We start from the raw sequence: 18,555 nt of genomic DNA on the forward strand, positions 1-18,555 counted from the left end.
TTTAGCCTTTTGGTTAGCAGCCAGGCATGTTAACTGTTTGCATTACTACTTACAGTAGTAAGTTCAAATCCCAGTGTTGCCACTTAGGAGCTGTGTGAATGTGGGGAAGTTAACTTGCCTCTTTGTGCTCCAGGTTCCACATAGTAAAAGAGGAACAATGAAATCAGGGTGGTTGTGATAATTAAATGACTTGTATGTAGAAAATGCTTAGAACAGTGCCAGGTACATATTAAATGTTACATAACTGTTAACTCTCGTTTTTATTGTTGCTGCTGCTGTTATTATTAATCTGTCTCCTATCTCTGACAGTTTTTCTGAACGCTAATAACCTAAACCAAACCCACTTCCATTATGTCAATTCCAACTCATAACAACCCTACAGGACAGAGTAGAGCTGCCCCATAGGTTTTCCAGGGCTGTAAATCTTTATTGAAGCAGACTGCTACGTCTTTGTCCCGTGGAGCAGCTGGTGGGTTTGAACCACCAACTTTTTGGTTAGCAGCTAGCACTTTAACCAATGTACCACTAGGGCTCCTCTGAGCACTAATACATACTCATAAATATGTATAAACCATTTCCATCGTTTTAATGGAGCACCTATAAGGTGGATTTGCATATTCTTTTTTAAGGTCCACTTGGTCCTTCTTGCATTTATATGTGTACAAACGCATATTATCATTTTAAGCATATACCATTATTTCTGAAATTCAACCTTGGAATTGTAGGATAAGTAATATTTTCCATGTTTTATCATATTTAATTTTTATAACCACTTGAAATTATGTTAATTATTTTGTAAGTGGGGAAGTAGGTAAATAGGTAACAGAGTGGGGATTCCAGCCCCATTATGTCCATTTTTGAAACGTATGTTCTTTACTATTATGCTAATTATACTCTTGCCCTGAAGCGTTCAAGTGAACGCAGGTCTAAGGATTTGATTTCCTCATTTAGTGTTTGTACTTAAAAAATTTTTATGTGAGTGTGGTACTTGGTATACTAATAATTGAAAATGATTGCATTTTTGTTATTTTTTTCCCTAGCTCATGCTTGATACATGGAATGAGTCCATCTTTTCAAATATAAAAAACAGACTCCAAGATAGCGCGATGAAGTTGGTACATGCTGAAAGATTAGGAGAAGCTTTTGATTCTCAGCTGGTCATTGGAGTAAGAGAATCCTATGGTATGCTCTGAATTTTTATGGTCTTTATTTCCTTTCCGTGGAAATTCTAGGACGACTATAAAATAGTAGTATCAAAGTTATGTTTATTACCATATAAAGTCATATTTACTTCTTGTGCCAGATGCTTTCTAGCATTTACAAGAGGCATTAATTATACTTTAAAGAAACCAAAAATTCATATTTATGTGGTTAATATTGATTTTCTCCATGTTACTCATTTCTTGGTTGGAGAATCTTTTTGGAGAACTAAATTAGAGAAATATAAATTCAAATCTGTAGCTCATAAGAGATAACTGGTTTTGAACTTAGGTTTTCTGGACATAAGTTAATTCCATATGTATGTTCCTCTCCTAACTTCTCAGTTTCTGATAGTGATATTCTTATTTGTTCTTTCAGTCAGATATGTTGTTCCATCTGATTAGAATATTCTTCCTCCTCCCTCTTCATCCTCTATTTCCTCACAGAGGCCTTTCCTAATTCCCAGATTAGATCCTCTAACTTAGTGCTTCATAGTGTGTACCTGTGCCCCAATCTTATAATAATAATAAAAAAAAACAAAAAAAAAAACCAGACTCATTGCCATCAAGTCAGTTCCAACTCACAGGGACCCTATTGGAAAGAGTACAACTTCCCCACAGGGTTTCTGAGGAGCACCTAGTGGATTCAAACTGCCTACCTCTTGGTGAACAGCTGTAGCTCTTAAGCTCTATGCCACCAGGGTTTCCAATCTTATAATACTGCTGTCGAAATATTTGTGTGGTTGACACTGTATCTTTACTTAGCCTGATATAAAGTAGTTCTCGATAAGTATTTGTTGTATTGTTGAATCTTTAGAGTTTTCTTTGACTGGCTTTTCTGTATTTCACCTTATTTCTAGATATCAGGTCTTTAGATTTTCTTTAGTAATGTCCCTGAAGTTTACTCTTCTTTATTTCAACTACCACCAGTTTGCAATTTTTAAAAAAATTATTATACCTTAGGTGAAGATTTGCAGAACAAACTAGCTTCTCATTAAATACTACACATATGGTTTTATGACATTGGTTACCAACCCCACGACATGTCAGCATTCTCCCTTCTTAACCTTGGGTTCCCTATTACCAGCTTTCCTGTCCCCTCCTGCTTTCTAGTCCTTGCCCCTGGGCTGGTGTGCCCCTTTAGTCTTGTTTTGTTTTATGGACCTGTCTAATCTCTAACTGAAGAGTGAACCTTAGGAGTGACTTCATTACTGAGCTAAAAGAGTGTCCAGGGGCCGTACTTCAGTCTCTGTCAGGCCAGTAATTCTGGTCTTTTGTTGTGGGTTACAATTTTTTTCTATAATTTTCTCTAGCTCTGTCCCAGACCCTCTATTGTGATACCTGTCAGAGCAGTCAGTGGTGGTAGCTGGGCCCATCTAGTTGTACTGGACTCAGTCTGGTGGAGGCCCTGGTAGTTGTGGTCTGTTAGTCCTTTGGACTAATCTTTCCCTTGTGTCTTTAGTTTCCCTCATTCTCCCTTGCTCCCAAAGGGGTGAGACCAGTGGAGTATCTTAAATGGCTGCTCACAGGCTTATAAGACCCCCAATGCTACTCACCGAAATAGAATGTAGAGCATTTTCTTTATAAACTACATTATACAAGTTGAGCTAGATGTTCCCCAAAACCATGGTCCCCACAGCCCTCAGCCTAGTAATTTGGTCCCTCAGGGAGTTTGGATGTGCCTGTGGAGCTTCCATGACTTTGTCTTGTACAAGTTGTGCTAGGCTTCCCCAGTATTGTGTACTGTCTTACCCTTCATCAAAGTTACCACTTGTCTATTTAGTGTCTTTCCATCCCCACCCCTCCACTCCCTCGTACCATCAAGGATTGCTTCTTTTTATGTGTAAACCTTTTCATGAGTTTTCGTAGTAGTGGTCTCGTACAATATTTGTCCCTTTGTGATTGACTTATTTAACTCAGCATAATGCCCTGCAAATTCATCCATGTTGTGAGATGCATCGCAGATTCATCATTGTTCTTCAGCATTGCGTAGTAGTCCGTTATGTCAACTACCACCAGTTTACACCTCTTTAAGCTCTACATATGGACTACTGAAACAGCTTACTTATAGTAATCTTATTGTTATCTTTAACCTGTATACTGTCCACAAGATTAATTTTTAAGTACTACTTTATTGGTAAGGAGCCCTGGTGGTATGGTGGTTAAGCGTACAGCTGCTACTGAAACAGCTTACTTATAGTAATCTTATTGTTATCTTTAACCTGTATACTGTCCACAAGATTAATTTTTAAGTACTACTTTATTGGTAAGGAGCCCTGGTGGTATGGTGGTTAAGCGTTCAGCTGCTAACTGAAAGGTCGGCAGTTCAAACCCACCTGGCTCCTCCATGGGAGAAAGACTTAACGATCTACTCCCATAAAGATTACACCCAAGAAAACCCTGCAGGGCAGTTCTACTGTGTCACGTGGGGTTGCTATGATTTGAAATTGACTCTATGGCATACAACAACAACAACTTTATTGGTTTTTTAAATTGTGCTTTCAGTGATAAACGAAAACAAACTCATTGCTGTTGAGTCAGTTCTGACCATAGTGACCTTATAGGACAGAGTAGAACTGCTCCACGGGGTTTCCAAGGTTGAAATCTTTACAGGAGCAGATAACCACATCTTTTCTTCCACAGAGCCACTGGCGGGTTCAAACCCCCAGCCTTTTGGTTAGCAGTCGAGCCTTTAACCACTGAGCCTGAGATTTGTGGCTGTCCACAACCATCCCTAACTTACCATTCTACCTTATCTTCTATTAACCTTATAATCTAATCAGACCATGCTAGTCATTATACTTTGAGCTTGGCCCTATTCTTTTCTTCTTTTCAATGTTTACTTACCCCACTAATCTCTATCCAAATCCTACTTTATTCCTTAAGACTTGATTTAAATCCTATCCCTTCTGTGCTTGCTTGATTATTTAGGTAGTTAAGTCAGTCTCTTTGGTGTTCAAAAATAAAATAGTCCATATTATCTAAATTATTTATTTCTTACTATACTGCTTTGTGGTATTATCTTTTTGATTTTACTTTTCTTAAGAAGATTTTGTCTTATATGGTTTTATGTTCTATTGAGCATTGTTATGGTCCCTTGCACACAATGACTTTTTGGTATTTGTTATTTCATTTATTGTACTCAAATTACTGATCTGAATCATAATTAGAGTAAAATTTTATTTTCTGTTTTTCAGTTAACCTTTGTTCTAATCCTGAGGATAAGCTTCAAATTTATAGGGACAATTTTGAGAAGGCATACTTGGATTCAACAGAGAGATTTTATAGAACACAGGCACCCTCGTATTTACAACAAAATGGTGTACAGAATTATATGAAATATGTAAGTCAGAACTTAGTATATGTGATAATTTGAGCTATTTTCCTGATATTCTTAAAATGATTGCTATTTTGTTTCTGGACAGGCAGATGCTAAATTAAAAGAGGAAGAAAAACGGGCACTACGTTACTTAGAAACAAGACGAGAATGTAACTCTGTTGAAGCAGTAAGTAATTTTGTAATTGTACATTCTGTGGGATTATTTGAAGTACAATAGCCCAGTGATGGCAAATACATGATACATACAACATTCATCCTTTCTCCTGTCCCTGATGAACATTACTAATTCATTATAATACTCTTTCCCAATGAGCTAAAGGACAGCTCCAGAAGGCAACTTATTCAGAACATAATTTTCTTCAGAGCTGGTATGCAAAATAAAATCTATTTGCCATCCCTAGTATAGACTTTACTATATTCAGTGTGCTTAATTTATAATCATTCTCCTTGATTATGTATTATGAATATCTAAAGTTAACCATTTATAGTGACTTTCATGTTGCAAGTAAAATATGTTCCCTAGAAATCTGTGCTTTTTAAAAAAAAAAACAAAAAAAAAAAACCAGTTTATTCTACCTATTGTATATTCTTAGGAGAATAGCTGAAAATATAATAAAAGTTAAATCACATTATATAATACAAGGTATGACTCCCTTTGATGATGATATTAAAAATGTTTCTGAATTACATATGGTTTTTATTTAAATCCAATGAATGCATTACTTTTTACTTTGAATGTACAAACAAAATTCAGATTCAGTTCTGCTTTAACTGTAGTCAGAATAATTATGATGGAAAATAATTTTTGAACTGATTCTAAATGGATTTGTTGTTTTCAACTGAATTTTGAAATTTTTCAAAATCATCAGGTTAAAGAGAGATTGTCTTTTTTCAGTTCTCTCTTAGCTTGATTGAAGTCTGTGTTCTGAAAAGAATGACTAAGTTAGAATTTGAGTATTAAAGTTCCATAGCTGAATTTTTAAAAGGCAAAATGAAGACATGAGTCAAGTAATTTATCCCAGATCAAAACTCCTCTTTTTAGAGAACAAAGATATGAGTGTTTTTGGACTTGGGATAATGTCTTTGTTGAGGAATGATCCATTTCACCAGCTAATTATTTTATTTCATTTAGTAAAATAAATGTTCAAACTAACTAATGTGCTAACACGAATAAAACATAGTTCTGCTTGTTGTTGGAGGATGTTTTCCAAACTTTATCTTATAATAGGATAAAATATTACTTGATAAGAGAACACCAGTCTTTTATGTTTGTTGTTTTATTTATTTTTTATTATGTAACAAATGCCTCATAAAAAAATACTTTTTGAGCAGAAGTAGTATCCATGGTAAATATCATTTCTGGGCATTTCCCTACACATGGAGAACTGATCTTAGCATGCTTTAGTAAGAAAAGAATCAAGTTGTATGCAATCTTGAAGTCTGCTTAGATATAGCAATATTTCCTTAAGTTCCTTTTAGTTTTTGGAGCCCGGGAACTGGGTTTAGATTTACATTTAAAGGAATAGCATTGTAGTTTGCCTATAACCAAACATTTTTCAACTGTGTCTAGGATTTTTTGTTGGTTTACCTCTGAATTCTCTTTGGCTCCTTCTGTCCTGAATGAGGGTCATGTTTATGGTTTGTTCAAAACTTTGCAGTGGCTGTTCTCTTGATGGTTAAAATAACTTTGGTACTAGGAGGAAAAAAAGGCTAATTTAGTGGTTGTTTATAGAAGTTCTTTATAGAAATTTAAAGTAAGCCCTGGGCTTTATTCAAAAGACATGGAGGGCCATTGAATGGTTTTAAGATAAGTATGCTATGGACAGAGTTGACCCTCAGGAAGGTGAACAATTAATTGGGGTGGGAAAGAGCTGAAAGTAGGCAGAAGGCTTTAGCAATACTCAAAAAAGGTATTAGAAGGATAACCAAAAAAAAAAAAAAACCTATTACCGTTGAGTCAATTCCGACTCATAGCGAACCTACAGGACAGAGTAGAATTGGCCCGGAATTTTCAAGTAGTGCCTGGTGGATTCAAACTGCCAACCTTTTAGTTAGAAGCCATAGCTCTTAACTACTACACCACCAGGGTTTCCATCAGAAGGATTAAGTAGGGTTATAGGAATAAGAATGGAATGGATAAGTGTATAGATAAAGACTTCTCAGAGGTGGGATATTGTATCATACCGGATGGGGGTAGATATAAGAGAATTGAGTCAGTAGTATTTCTGAACTGTGTTGCTACAGAGAGGTCAGGTGGAAGAGTAAGTCTTAGTGGAAGCAGAGAAAAAAATGAGTTCATTTTGGTGGATTTGAGTATTTTGAGCTGATTGATGTGCCCACAGGAAACCCTGATGGTATAGTGGTTAAGACCTATGGCTGCTCATCTTTGTGTAGGGAAAGGCTTTTTAATATGACTCAAAATGTAGATTGATAAATTTGACTACATTTTTAAAGTTGCATGGCCAAAGCAAACAAAAAAAAACTCCACCATAAACAAAAGTCAAAAAACAACTGACAATCTGGGAAAAAAAATTTGCAACATAAATCACAGACAAAGGGCTAATATCTCTAATACATAAAGAATTTTTTAAAATGGGAAAAGATTATAAACAATTTTTACAAAAATGTACATAGTAATGGCCCTCAAATATATGAAAAAAATGTTCAAACTCATTCTTACAGAATGAATTCCAGCTAATAAATGTAGGAAGAAAGAGAGAAGTAGACAATCACTATTAGGCAAATACCACAGGAATAATATTTGCAGACAAGCTCCACCAGTGAATGCTAAAATAATGGTCAAAAATTTAAATAAAGAGAAATAGGATGTTTTCATAAGTTCGAGGTATTTTCCCCAAGTTTTTAACAAAGAAAAGTAGTGACTTTGCAGTGGAGAAACCCAACAGACACCATCGTAATCAAGTAGTCATGGTGAACATCACTAGTAACAGAACATATTGGCATCATGAACCCCTTAATATGAAGCACTAAGAAGACATCATCATTTCTGTGGTTATCTTTGCTAGAATGGTATAATCTTATTCTATCATTAGAAAAGATCAGACAATCCCAAGTTAAGAGACAGTCTACAAAATGACTGGTTTAAAAGTGCCAGGATCATAAAAGACAAACACCAAGGAACTGTCACAGATTTGAGGTGAGTAAGGAGATACAACAACTAAACACAATGTGGGGTCATGGATTATTATTGTTGATAGGTACCAAACAGACAGCTTCAACTCAGAGTGAGTGTATGTATAACAGAACAAAACATTGCTGGGCCCTGTGCCTTCTTCACAGTTGTTGTATATTTGAGCCCATTGTTGCAGCCACTGTGTCATTGCATCTCATTGAGGGTCTCCTTTTTGCTGACCTTCTACTTTACCAAGCAGGGCCCTGGAATAGGAAAAGTACATAAGTGGAAAAACTGGTGTATTTCAAACAAGATCTGTAGTTAGTTAATAGTATTATACCAATACTATTTTCCTGGTTTTGATTGTTGTAGTATAGTTATGTAAGATATTAACCTTAGAGATTTTGGAGCACTCTGTGCTATTTTTTGCAACTTTTCTGTAAGTCTAACAGCAGAAGTAAAAGTAAAAAAAAGATACTATGAAAAGGAATGTTTTATTTGGGAGGCATCCATGGAGATGATCATATGAGGTTTTCCTCATTTCAGTAAATAACATTAACAGAGTTGCTAACATTGACTCGTTCTTGCACTTCAGGAATGAACACAAAGTTCAATTTTTAGTAGATCAAAATGTATATTCCAAAGGGATCTTGTCATATTTCTTATAGCCCCACTATATTTCTCTCACAGCTTCTTTTATGTAAAATGTTTAGATGTTAACTTTATTTATTATGTAATCGAGTTAGTATCTTTAGGATCATTTTATAGCTTTATCCAATTGAATTAATTTGCATGTTTTTAAAGTGACAGGTTCTGAGAGAGATGAATGAGTGGAAAGTTAGTTACGCTGTCAGTTGTTTTGCTATCACAGCATGAACATGCCAACAAGCAAAAGGTTGGGGTAGAGTGGGGAACAGAAAAATTCCTCTCTGAAGCTTAGGATATGTGTTGGGAGGTTATGGAAATAAGTTTGGAAAAATAAAAGGCATGTTTCAATTGCATTGTGGGGACATTTGAATTCCAGGCTAATATTTTTTAACTGGAATCTCTAGGACAAAGATTTTCCATGAGAGTAGTATCTCCTTCCAGAGAGTGTTATAGAAATTTGTGGAGGCATTTTTTGTTGTTAAAATGATTAGGTATTTATTGGATAGGAGTCCAGGAATGCAAGATATCTCAGAGTACTCAGAACTGCCTCCCCCATAAACAAGAATTATACCACATCCCAAATTACTTTAGAGTGTCTCACTCATTGTCCATTCATCTAAGTGAAAATGCTGTTTACACTTTATCTGAGTCTAGAACTCAATTTTGTTTAACTTATAACCCAAAATATTTTTCGATAATTTCTATAGACACTACATTTTCCAGTAATATTATTGTGTAAACTGAGTAAAGATAATATTTTGTTTAGCTTGGAGTCTTAAAAAAACTTCACACTCAGACCTACAGTGATAGTGTTCACGGTATTTGAGTAACCAGTACACTTGTGGTGGACTGCATTTGTAGTTTTCACATTCGCCGTGATCATACATATAGGTGCAAGTATCTGAATATTTCATTATCTCTTTTTGAACGTTGTTGTTGTTGTTAGTGCCGTCTAGTTGGTTCCGACTTTTCATGGCCACTCTATGTACTATAGAACGAAACACTGCCTGGTCTTTCGCCATGCTCACAATCGTTATGCTTAAGCCCATTGTTGCAGCCACTGTGTCAATCCATCTGGTTGAAGGTCTTCCTCTTTTTCACTGACCCTGGATTCTACCAAGCATGATGTGCTTTTCCAGGTACTGATCCCTCCTGATAACATGTCTAAAGTATGTAAGACGCAGTCTTGCCATTCTTGCTTCTAAGGAGCATTCTGATTGTTCCTCTTCCGAGACAGATTTGTTCGTTCTCTTGGCAGTCCGTGGTATATTTAATATTCTTTGCAAACACTGCAATTCAAAGGCGTCAAGTCTTCACAGGTCTTCCTTATTCATTGTCCAGCTTTCGCATGCATGAGATGCGATTGAAAATACCATGGCTTGGGTCAGGCGCACCTTAGTCTTCAAGGTGACATCTTTGCTTTTCAACACTTTAAAGAGGTCTTGTGAAGCACATTTGCCCAATGCAGTGCCTCTCTTGGTCTCTCGACTCCTGCTTCCGTGGGTGTTGATTGTGGATCAGAGTAAAATGAAATCTTTGACAACTTCCGTCTTTTCTCAGTTTATCATGATGTTATTTATTGGTCCAGTTGTGAGAATTTTTGTTTTCTTTATGTTGAGGTGTAATCCATCCTGAAGGCTGTGGTCTTTAATTTTCATCAGTAAGTGTTTCAGGTCCTCTTCACTTTCAGCAAGCAAGGTTGTGTCATCTGCATAACGCAGGTTGTTAATGAGTCTTCCTTCAATCCTGATGCCCTGTTCTTCATACAGTCCAGCCTCTTGGATTATTTGCTCAGCATACAGCTTGAACAGGTATGGTGAAAGGATACAACCCTGATGCATGCCTTTCCTGACTTTAAGCCACGCAGTATCCCCTTGTTCTGTTTGAACAACTGCCTCTTATTCTTTGTACAGAGTCCTCATAAGCACAATTAAGTGTTCTGGAATTCCCATTCTTCACAATGTTACCCATAGTTTGTTATGATCCACACAGTTGAATGCCTCTGCAGAGTCAATAAAACATAAACATAGGTAAACATAATTCTGGTATTGTCTGCTTTCGGCCAGAATCCATCTGACATCAGCAGTGATATCCCTGGTTCCATGCCCTCTTCTGAATCCAGCCTGAATTTCTGGCAATTCCTGGTCGATGTACTGCTGCGGCTGCTTTTGAATGATCTTCAGCAAAATTTTGCTTGTGTGTGATATTAATGATATTGTTCTATAATTTCCACATTCGGTTGGATCATCTTTCTTGGGAATAGGCATAAATATGGATCTCTTCCAGTCACTTGGCCAGGTAGCTGTCTTCCAAATCTCCAGGCATAGATGAGTGAGTGCTTCCAGTGCTGCATCTGTTTGTTGAAACATCTCAATTGATATTCCGTCAATTCCTGGAGCCTTGTTTTCCGCTAATGCCTTCAGTGCAGCTTGGACTTCCTCCTTCAGTACCATCGGTTCCTGATCATATGAACCATGCCTCTTGAAATGGATGACCATTTACCAATTCTTTTTTTTTTTAATTTAATTTTATTTCTTGTAAAAATATACGCAGCAAAGGATTTATTGTTTTAACAAATTCTACATTCAGTGACATTGTTTACATTCTTCATGTTGTGCGATGCATTCTTGCTATCCTTTTCCATGTTACTCTACCACCATTAACATAGTCCTTGCCCCCCCCACCCCGCCCCGGGCTTCTCATCTAACCTTTTCTTTTTTTAATTGTTATTGTGTTTTAAGTGAGAGTTTATAAATCAAGTCAGTTTCTCATACAAAAATTTATACACACCTTGTTATACACTCCTAACTGCTCTCCGCCTAAGGAGACAGCATACTCCCTCCCTCCACTCTCTCTCCTCATGTCCATTCAGGCAGCTTCTGGCCCCCTCTGCCCTCTCATCTCCCCTCCAGACAGGAGGTGTCAACACAGTCTCGTGTGTCTACTTGGTCCAAGAAGTCCATTCTTTACCAGTAACATTTTCCATCCCATATTCCAGTCCAATCCCTGTCTGAAGAGTTGGTCACAGGAATGGTTCCTGTCTTGGGCCAACAGAAGGTCTGGGGATCATGACCTTCGGGGTCCTTCTAGTCCCAGTGTGACCATTAAGTCTGGTCTTTTCACGAGAATTTGGGGTCTGCATTCCACTGCTCTCCTGCCCTCAGGGGTTCTGTGCTGTGTTGCCTGTCAGGGCAGTCATCGATTGTGGCTGGGCACCATCTAGTTCTTCTGGTCTCAGGCTGATGTAGTCTGTGGTTTATGTGGTCCTTTCTGCCTCTTAGGCTCATAGTTACCTTCTGTCTTTGGAGCTCTTCATTCTTCCTTGCTCCAGGTGGGTTGAGACTAATTGCTGGATCTCAGATGGTCACTTGCTAACGTTTAAGACCCCAGATGCAACTCTCCAAATTGGGATGCAGAATGTTTTCTTAATAAATTTTATTATGCCAATTGACTTAAATGTCTCCCGAAGCCATGGTACCCAAAACCCCGCCCGTGCTTCACTGGCTTTCGAAGCGTTCAGTTTATTCAGGAAACTTCTTTGCTTTTAATTTAGTCCAGTTGTGTTGACCTCTCCTGTATTGTGTGTTGTCTTTCCCTTCATCTAAAATAAAACTTATCTTCTATCTAATTAGTGAAAACCCCTCTCCCTGCCCCCTTCCCTCCCCTCCTCGTAACCATCAAAGAATATTTTCTTCTCAGTTTAAACTATTTCTCCAGTTCTTATAATAGTGGGCTTATACAATATTTGTCCTTTGCAACTGACTAATTTCACTCCGCATAATGCCTTCCAGATTTGTCCATGTTATGTAATGTTTCATGGATTCATCGTTGTTCTTTATCGAAGTGTAGTATTCCATTGTGTGAATATACCATAATTTATTTATCCATTCATCCATCGATGGGCACCTTGGTTGCTTCTAATGTTTTGCCATTGTAAACAGTGCTGCAGTGAACATGGGTGTGCATATATCTATTCATGTAAAGGCTCTTATTTCTCTAGGATATATTCCAAGGAGTGGGGTTGCTGGATCATATGGTAGTTCTGTTTCTAGTCTTCTAAGGAAGCGCCAAATCGATTTCCAAAGTGGTTGTAGCATTTTACATTCCTACCAGCAGTGTATAAGTGTTCCACTCTCCCCACATTTATTGTTTTATGTTTTTTGGATTAATGCCAGCCTTGTTGCAGTGAGATGGAATCTCAGTGTAGTTTTGATTTGCGTTTCTCTAACGGCCAGTGATCGTGAGCATTTCCTCATGTATCTGTTAGCCACCTGAATGTCTTCTTTAGTGAAGTGTCTGTTCATATCCTTTGCCCATTTTTTGTGACCAATTCTTTTTGGTATAATGACTCTGTGTATTCTTTCCATCTTGTTTTGATGCTTCCTGCATCATTTAATATTTCCCCATGGAATTCTTCACTGTTGCAACTGGAGGCTTGAATTTTTTCCTCAGTTCTTTCAGTTTGAGAAATGTCAAGTGTGTTCTTCCCTTTTGGCTTTCTATCTCCATCTCTTTGCACATGTCATTATCATGCTTTGTCTTCGTGAGCCACCCTTTGAAATCTTCTGTTCAGTTCTTTTACTTCATTATTTCTTCCTTTCACTTTAGCTACTTGACGTTCAAGAGCAAGTTTCAGAGTCTCTTCTTTCATCCATTTTGGTCTTTTCTTTCTTGTCTTTTTAATGACCTTTTGCTTTCTTCACGTATGAAGTCCTTGATGTCATTCCAGAACTCATCTCGTCTCATTAGTGTTCAACGCATCAAATCTATTCTTGAGCTGATCTCTAAATTCAAGTGTGATATACTCAAGGTCATACTTCAGCTCTCATCTACTTGTTCTAATTTTCTTCAGTTTCAACTTGAACTTGAATATGAGCAGTTGATGGTCTGTTCTGCATTTGGCCCCTGGCCTTGTTTTGACTGATGATATTGAGCTTTTCCTTCGTCTCTTTCCACAGATATGGTCAGTTTGCTTCCTGTGTATTCCATCTGGCAAGGTCTACGTATATAAACTCGCCGTTTAGGTTGGCGAAAAAGGTATTTGCAATGAAGCAGTCTTTCGTCTTGCAAAATTCTATCATGTGATCTCTGGCATCATTTTTATCACCAAGGGCATATTTTCCAACTACCCATCCTTCTTTGTTCCAACTTCTGCATTCCAATCACCAGTAATTATTGATGCATCCTGATTGCATGTTCGATCAATTTCAGACTGCAGAAGCTGGTAAAAATCTTCAATTTCTTCATCTGTGGCCTTAGCAGTTAATGCGTACATTTGAGTAAGAGTCATATTAACTGGTCTTTGTTGTAGACATATGGAAATTTTCCTGTCACTGACAGCATTGTACTTGAGGATAGATCTTGAAATGTTCTTTTTGACGATGAATGCAACACCATTCCTCTTTAAGTTGTCTCGGGGATGACAACTTTTTGTATAGTTGTGGCCAGATATTTACAGGTTGAAATACATATTGACTTACTTTAAAGTCCTTTCCTTTTATTTCTTCTGTATGTTATAATGAGAGTATTATACTATTTTATCAGTCTCGGTGATGTAATAGGGGCTTTGCTAGGTACCTGATGACAAAGGAATGGCAAGAAGGGAATGTAAGAGTCATTTTAAAGAGAATAAATAGACATTTTAATGGTTTGGAGGATAATTGAAAGATGCCAACCTACGCTATTGAAGGAATTTGAGTAGAAAGTCTGAGGGAACTCTCACTGGTTGAACGATTACATAATCAGAAGAGCTTAAGGACCCTTTAGGAGTCCCTGAGTGGTGCAAATGGTTAACGTGCTTGGCTGCTGACTGGAAGGATGGTGGTTTAAGTCCACCCAGAGGCACCTTGAAAGAAAAGCCTGGCAGTCTACTTCCAAAAACAGCAACCATTGAAAACTCTGAAGCACAGACACTTACAAGTTGAAATTGACTCGACAGCAACTGGTTTGGTTCCTGGACTTTTAGGAACCCTTAAGGAATTTTAACTTAGAATTTCTGGGACAGGAGTGTATGTAAATACTAATCATGTAGGATTTTTCAAAGTAGTGAAAAGTCACTTTCTTCAGGATTATGTATTTAATGATGATTTATAGCTTTGGTTACCTGGCTCCAAACTGGTGCTTTTTTACTGGACTGCTTTCCCGCCAGTGTGATGATCCATGGAAATATGGGTAAAAATTATATAATCTAAGGATTTAAAAAGAAAAAAATTTTTTTTTCTTTGGTATATGAACCTTTGGCCTATTGGGGGATAGGATCCTATAGCTAGAGATTATAGTCCTCTAGTTTTTAATTAAACCATTTGACCTATGTTTAATGAACAGGCATTCCTTCAACAAACATTTATTTTGTCCTTATAGTAAAGCAGATGGAGGGGATACAGTGTTAACAAAACAAAGCCACTTGCCCTTACAGAGCTAACATTTTAGTGGAGGGAGTCAGATAAGGGCAAGTTTTCATTTGTGCTCTCTTACAGATATCCTTATGTGGTTGAAGTCCTGATAATGGTAAAATAGAGTCTTAAAATTGAGAAACTTAAGATAATTTTTTAGTTCGACTCATTCTATTTTATAGCTAAGAAACCAAAGCAAATAATTACTTAACACAGAGTTAAATAACTAATGAAAGTCGAAACTGTTTTTGTTGCTTTTTTCTAAATTTCTGTGAAATAAAACGAATTATGTAAGTCAAATACCCCTAAAAGAAGAAGCTACCACATCACTTAGCCTTATCTATCTATCCCACCTTTCATCTTGACAGACATACATATAGGTTCATTCATTGAGGAAATACATATTGAGTGCCTGTTGAGTTTTATGGCAGGTATCATCCTTAAAGAGTTTATAGTCTTGATATCGAGGAGGGTAAACATCAAGCACATTGATAGTTAAAGTGTTTCACCTTGCAGACGTCTGGGGAGAGATTGCTATGGATTAGAAGTTGTGCTCATCTCAGGCAAACAAATACAGGAGTTGATGGCATATGGCAAAAAGTTTTTTTCTTCACGGAAGCTAGCAAAAGGAGACAGAAAGGGAATACAAGGTGAGAGAGATGGTTTATCACTATCCTTTCCATTTTAGATGTATTTTTCAATTAACTAGTACATATTTAGGGTCCACTGTTTTAGTACTTTGGTAAATGATGGGGAGGAGGTAAAATAAACAGCAATAACATGCTGTCTAGCTTCAAGGAACTGACCCTCTTGTTAGGACAAGACTCATTTGAAATAAAGAGAGAACTCTACCAAACAGTCTCCCTTTCTTTGTTTTGCCTGTGTATTGACTTTTCAGTACACAGGAATCTATATCATAAATATTCTTTTTATTTTTTCTTCAAAAGCTTTCTTATGAAAGTTTTCAAATACATGCAGGAGTAGAGAAAATAGTATAATGACCCCCACTTCCTGTACCCAGACTCCAGATTCAACATTTATAATTTTGTCATAGTTGCTTGGTTGATCCCTTTTTCTTTCCTTTTTAAAACTCTTTTTCACTTCCTTTCCTACCCTCTTCTTCATTCTTTCTTTCTGTCTCCAGCATTTTAAAATAAATTTCTGACATTGTGTGTTTTTACTCCAAACACTTCTGTGTTATACCATTATTTCTAATGCCTGCATAATATTTCATTTTATATATATACTTTAATATACTTAACTAATCCAGTAATGATGGGCATTTTCATTGTTTATAGTTTATTCTTATAAATAGCTCTTTCTGAAACATCCACATGTGTTTGTATCTTTTCAATATCCTTATGCATACATCTTTTCTCACATTTGCCATTCTGTTTTGACTACGTTCTTAGAAATGAGATTGCTGAAACGTTAGGGAATGAACCTTTTTTACAAACTGCTACATCGTATCAAACTAAACCAGAAAAGTTGCAGTAATTCTTACTACCATCAACTGCATTCCTGTTTATCCATATCTTTGCAGAATTGGGTTATTTCCGCCTTTTAATCTTTGCCAACCTGCCAATAAAAAAAAAAATATTTTTTTTATGTGATTTAAAAATTATTAATGAGACCGGGCATCTTTATTCTTTTTTTAATACTTTTTTTTTATTGTGGAAAATATATAGGTAACAAAACATTTGCCATTTCAGCAGTCTTCACATGTACTGTTCAGTGACATTAAATACGTTCATCCTGTTTTTCAACAATCACCGTTAACCGTTCTTCAATTTTTCCATCACCCTCAACAGAAAGAAGCTCAGTGTCCCCTAATCTTTATTCCTATTATTGACCATTTGTATTTCTTCTTTTGTGAGTACAGGCTAATCTTTCACACATCACTTTCATTGTTTTACTTCTTTTTTTTTTTTTTTTTTAACATCAATACACACTTTTATTAAAAAACAAAAACTGTATTTTCCAAAATACATGTTAAGGAGAAAGGTGTGTTGTTTCACATTTTTTTTTTATTTTTTAATAATTTTTATTGAGCTTTAAGTGAACGTTTACAAATCAAGTCAGTCTGTCACATATAAGCTTATACACACCTTACTCCATACTCCCACTTATGAGTCAGCCCTTCCAGTCTCTCCTTTCCTGACAATTTTGCCGGTTTCTAACCCTCTCTACCCTCCTATCTCCCCTCCAGACAGGAGATGCCAACACAGTCTCAAGTATCCACCTGATACAAGTAGCTCACTCTCCATCAGAATCTCTCTCCAACCCATTGTCCAGTCCCTTCCATGTCTGATGAGTTGTCTTCGGGAATGGTTCCTGTCCTGGGCCAACAGAAGGTTTGGGGACCATGACCGCCGGGATTCCTCTAGTCTCAGTCAGACCATTAAGTCTGGTCTTTTTATGAGAATTTGGGGTCTGCATCCCACTGATCTCCTGCTCCCTCAGGGGTTCTCTGTTGTGCTCCCTGTCAGGGCAGTCATGGGTTGTGGCCGGGCACCATCTAGTTCTTCTGGTCTCAGGATGATGTAAGTCTCTGGTTCATGTGGCCCTTTCTGTCTCTTGGGCTCATCGTTATCGTGTGACCTTGGTGTTCTTCATTCTCCTTTGATCCAGATGGGTTGAGACCAATTGATGCATGTTAGCATTTAAGACCCCAGACGCCACATTTCAAAGTGGGTTGCAGAATGTTTTCATAATAGAATTATTTTGCCAATTGACTTAGAAGTCCCCTTAAGCCATGGTCCCCAAATCCCCGCCCTTGCTCCGCTGACCTTTGAAGCATTCAGTTTATCCTGGAAACTTCTTTGCTTTTGATCCAGTCCATTTGAGCTGACCTTCCGTGTATTGACTATTGTCCTTCCCTTCACCTAAAGTAGTTCTTATCTACTAACTAATCGGTATATAACCCTCTCCCACCCTCCCTCGCTCCCTCCCTCCCTCGCCCCCTCGTAGCCACAAAAGTATGTGTTCTTCTCAGTTTATACTGTTTCTCAAGATCTTATAATAGTGGTCTTATACAATATTTGTCCTTTTGCCTCTGACTAATTTCACTCAGCATAACGCCTTCCAGGTTCCTCCATATTATGAAATGTTTCACAGATTCGTCATTGTTCTTTATCGATGCGTAGTATTCCATTGTGTGAATATACCACAATTTATTTAACCATTCGTCTGTTGATGGACCCCTTGGTTGCTTCCAGCTTTTTGCTATTGTAAACAGAGCTGCAATAAACATGGATGTGAAGGCTCTTATTTCTCTAGGGTATATTCCGAGGAGTGGGATTTCTGGGTTGTATGGTAGTTCTTTTTCTAACTTTTTAAGAAAACGCCAGATAGATTTCCAAAGTGGTTGTACCATTTTACATTCCCACCAACAGTGTATAAGAGTTCCAATCTCTGTGCAGCCTCTCCAACATTTATTATTTTGTGTTTTTTGATTAATGCCAGCCTTGTTGGAGTGAGATGGAATCTCATCGTAGTTTTAATTTGCATTTCTCTAATGGCTAATGATCGAGAGCATTTTCTCATGTATCTGTTAGCTGACTGAATATCTTCTTTAGTGAAGTGTGTGTTCATATCCTTTGCCCACTTCTTGATTGGGTTGTTTGTCTTTTTGTGGTTGAGTTTTATAGATTTTAGAGATGAGGAGCTGGTCGGAGATGTCATAACTGAAAATTCTTTCCCAATCGGTAGGCGGTCTTTTTACTCTTTTGGTGAAGTCTTTAGATGAGCATAGGTGTCTGATTTTTAGGAGCTCCTAGTTATCTGGTTTCTCTTCGTCATTTCTGGTAATATCTTGTATTCTGTTTATGTCTTGAATTAGGG

At 37.2% G+C, this 18,555-nt stretch overlaps 1 protein-coding gene across 3 annotated transcripts in view; it reads left to right on the plus strand.

Moving 5' to 3' along the window:
• The window catches only part of CUL5 (cullin 5), a 127,666-nt gene that overhangs the window by 69,491 nt on the left and 39,620 nt on the right, over positions 1–18,555 (plus strand). For all 3 annotated transcript variants that reach the window (XM_010595436.3, XM_010595437.3, XM_064288891.1), the window contains 3 exons: positions 1,041–1,182; positions 4,397–4,542; positions 4,625–4,705. In XM_010595436.3, the coding sequence (XP_010593738.1) occupies positions 1,041–1,182; positions 4,397–4,542; positions 4,625–4,705 (369 nt within the window). The remainder of the gene's footprint in view (positions 1–1,040; positions 1,183–4,396; positions 4,543–4,624; positions 4,706–18,555) is intronic.

Source organism: Loxodonta africana, chromosome 7, assembly GCF_030014295.1.
Source record: "Loxodonta africana isolate mLoxAfr1 chromosome 7, mLoxAfr1.hap2, whole genome shotgun sequence".
Lineage (NCBI taxonomy): Eukaryota > Metazoa > Chordata > Mammalia > Proboscidea > Elephantidae > Loxodonta > Loxodonta africana.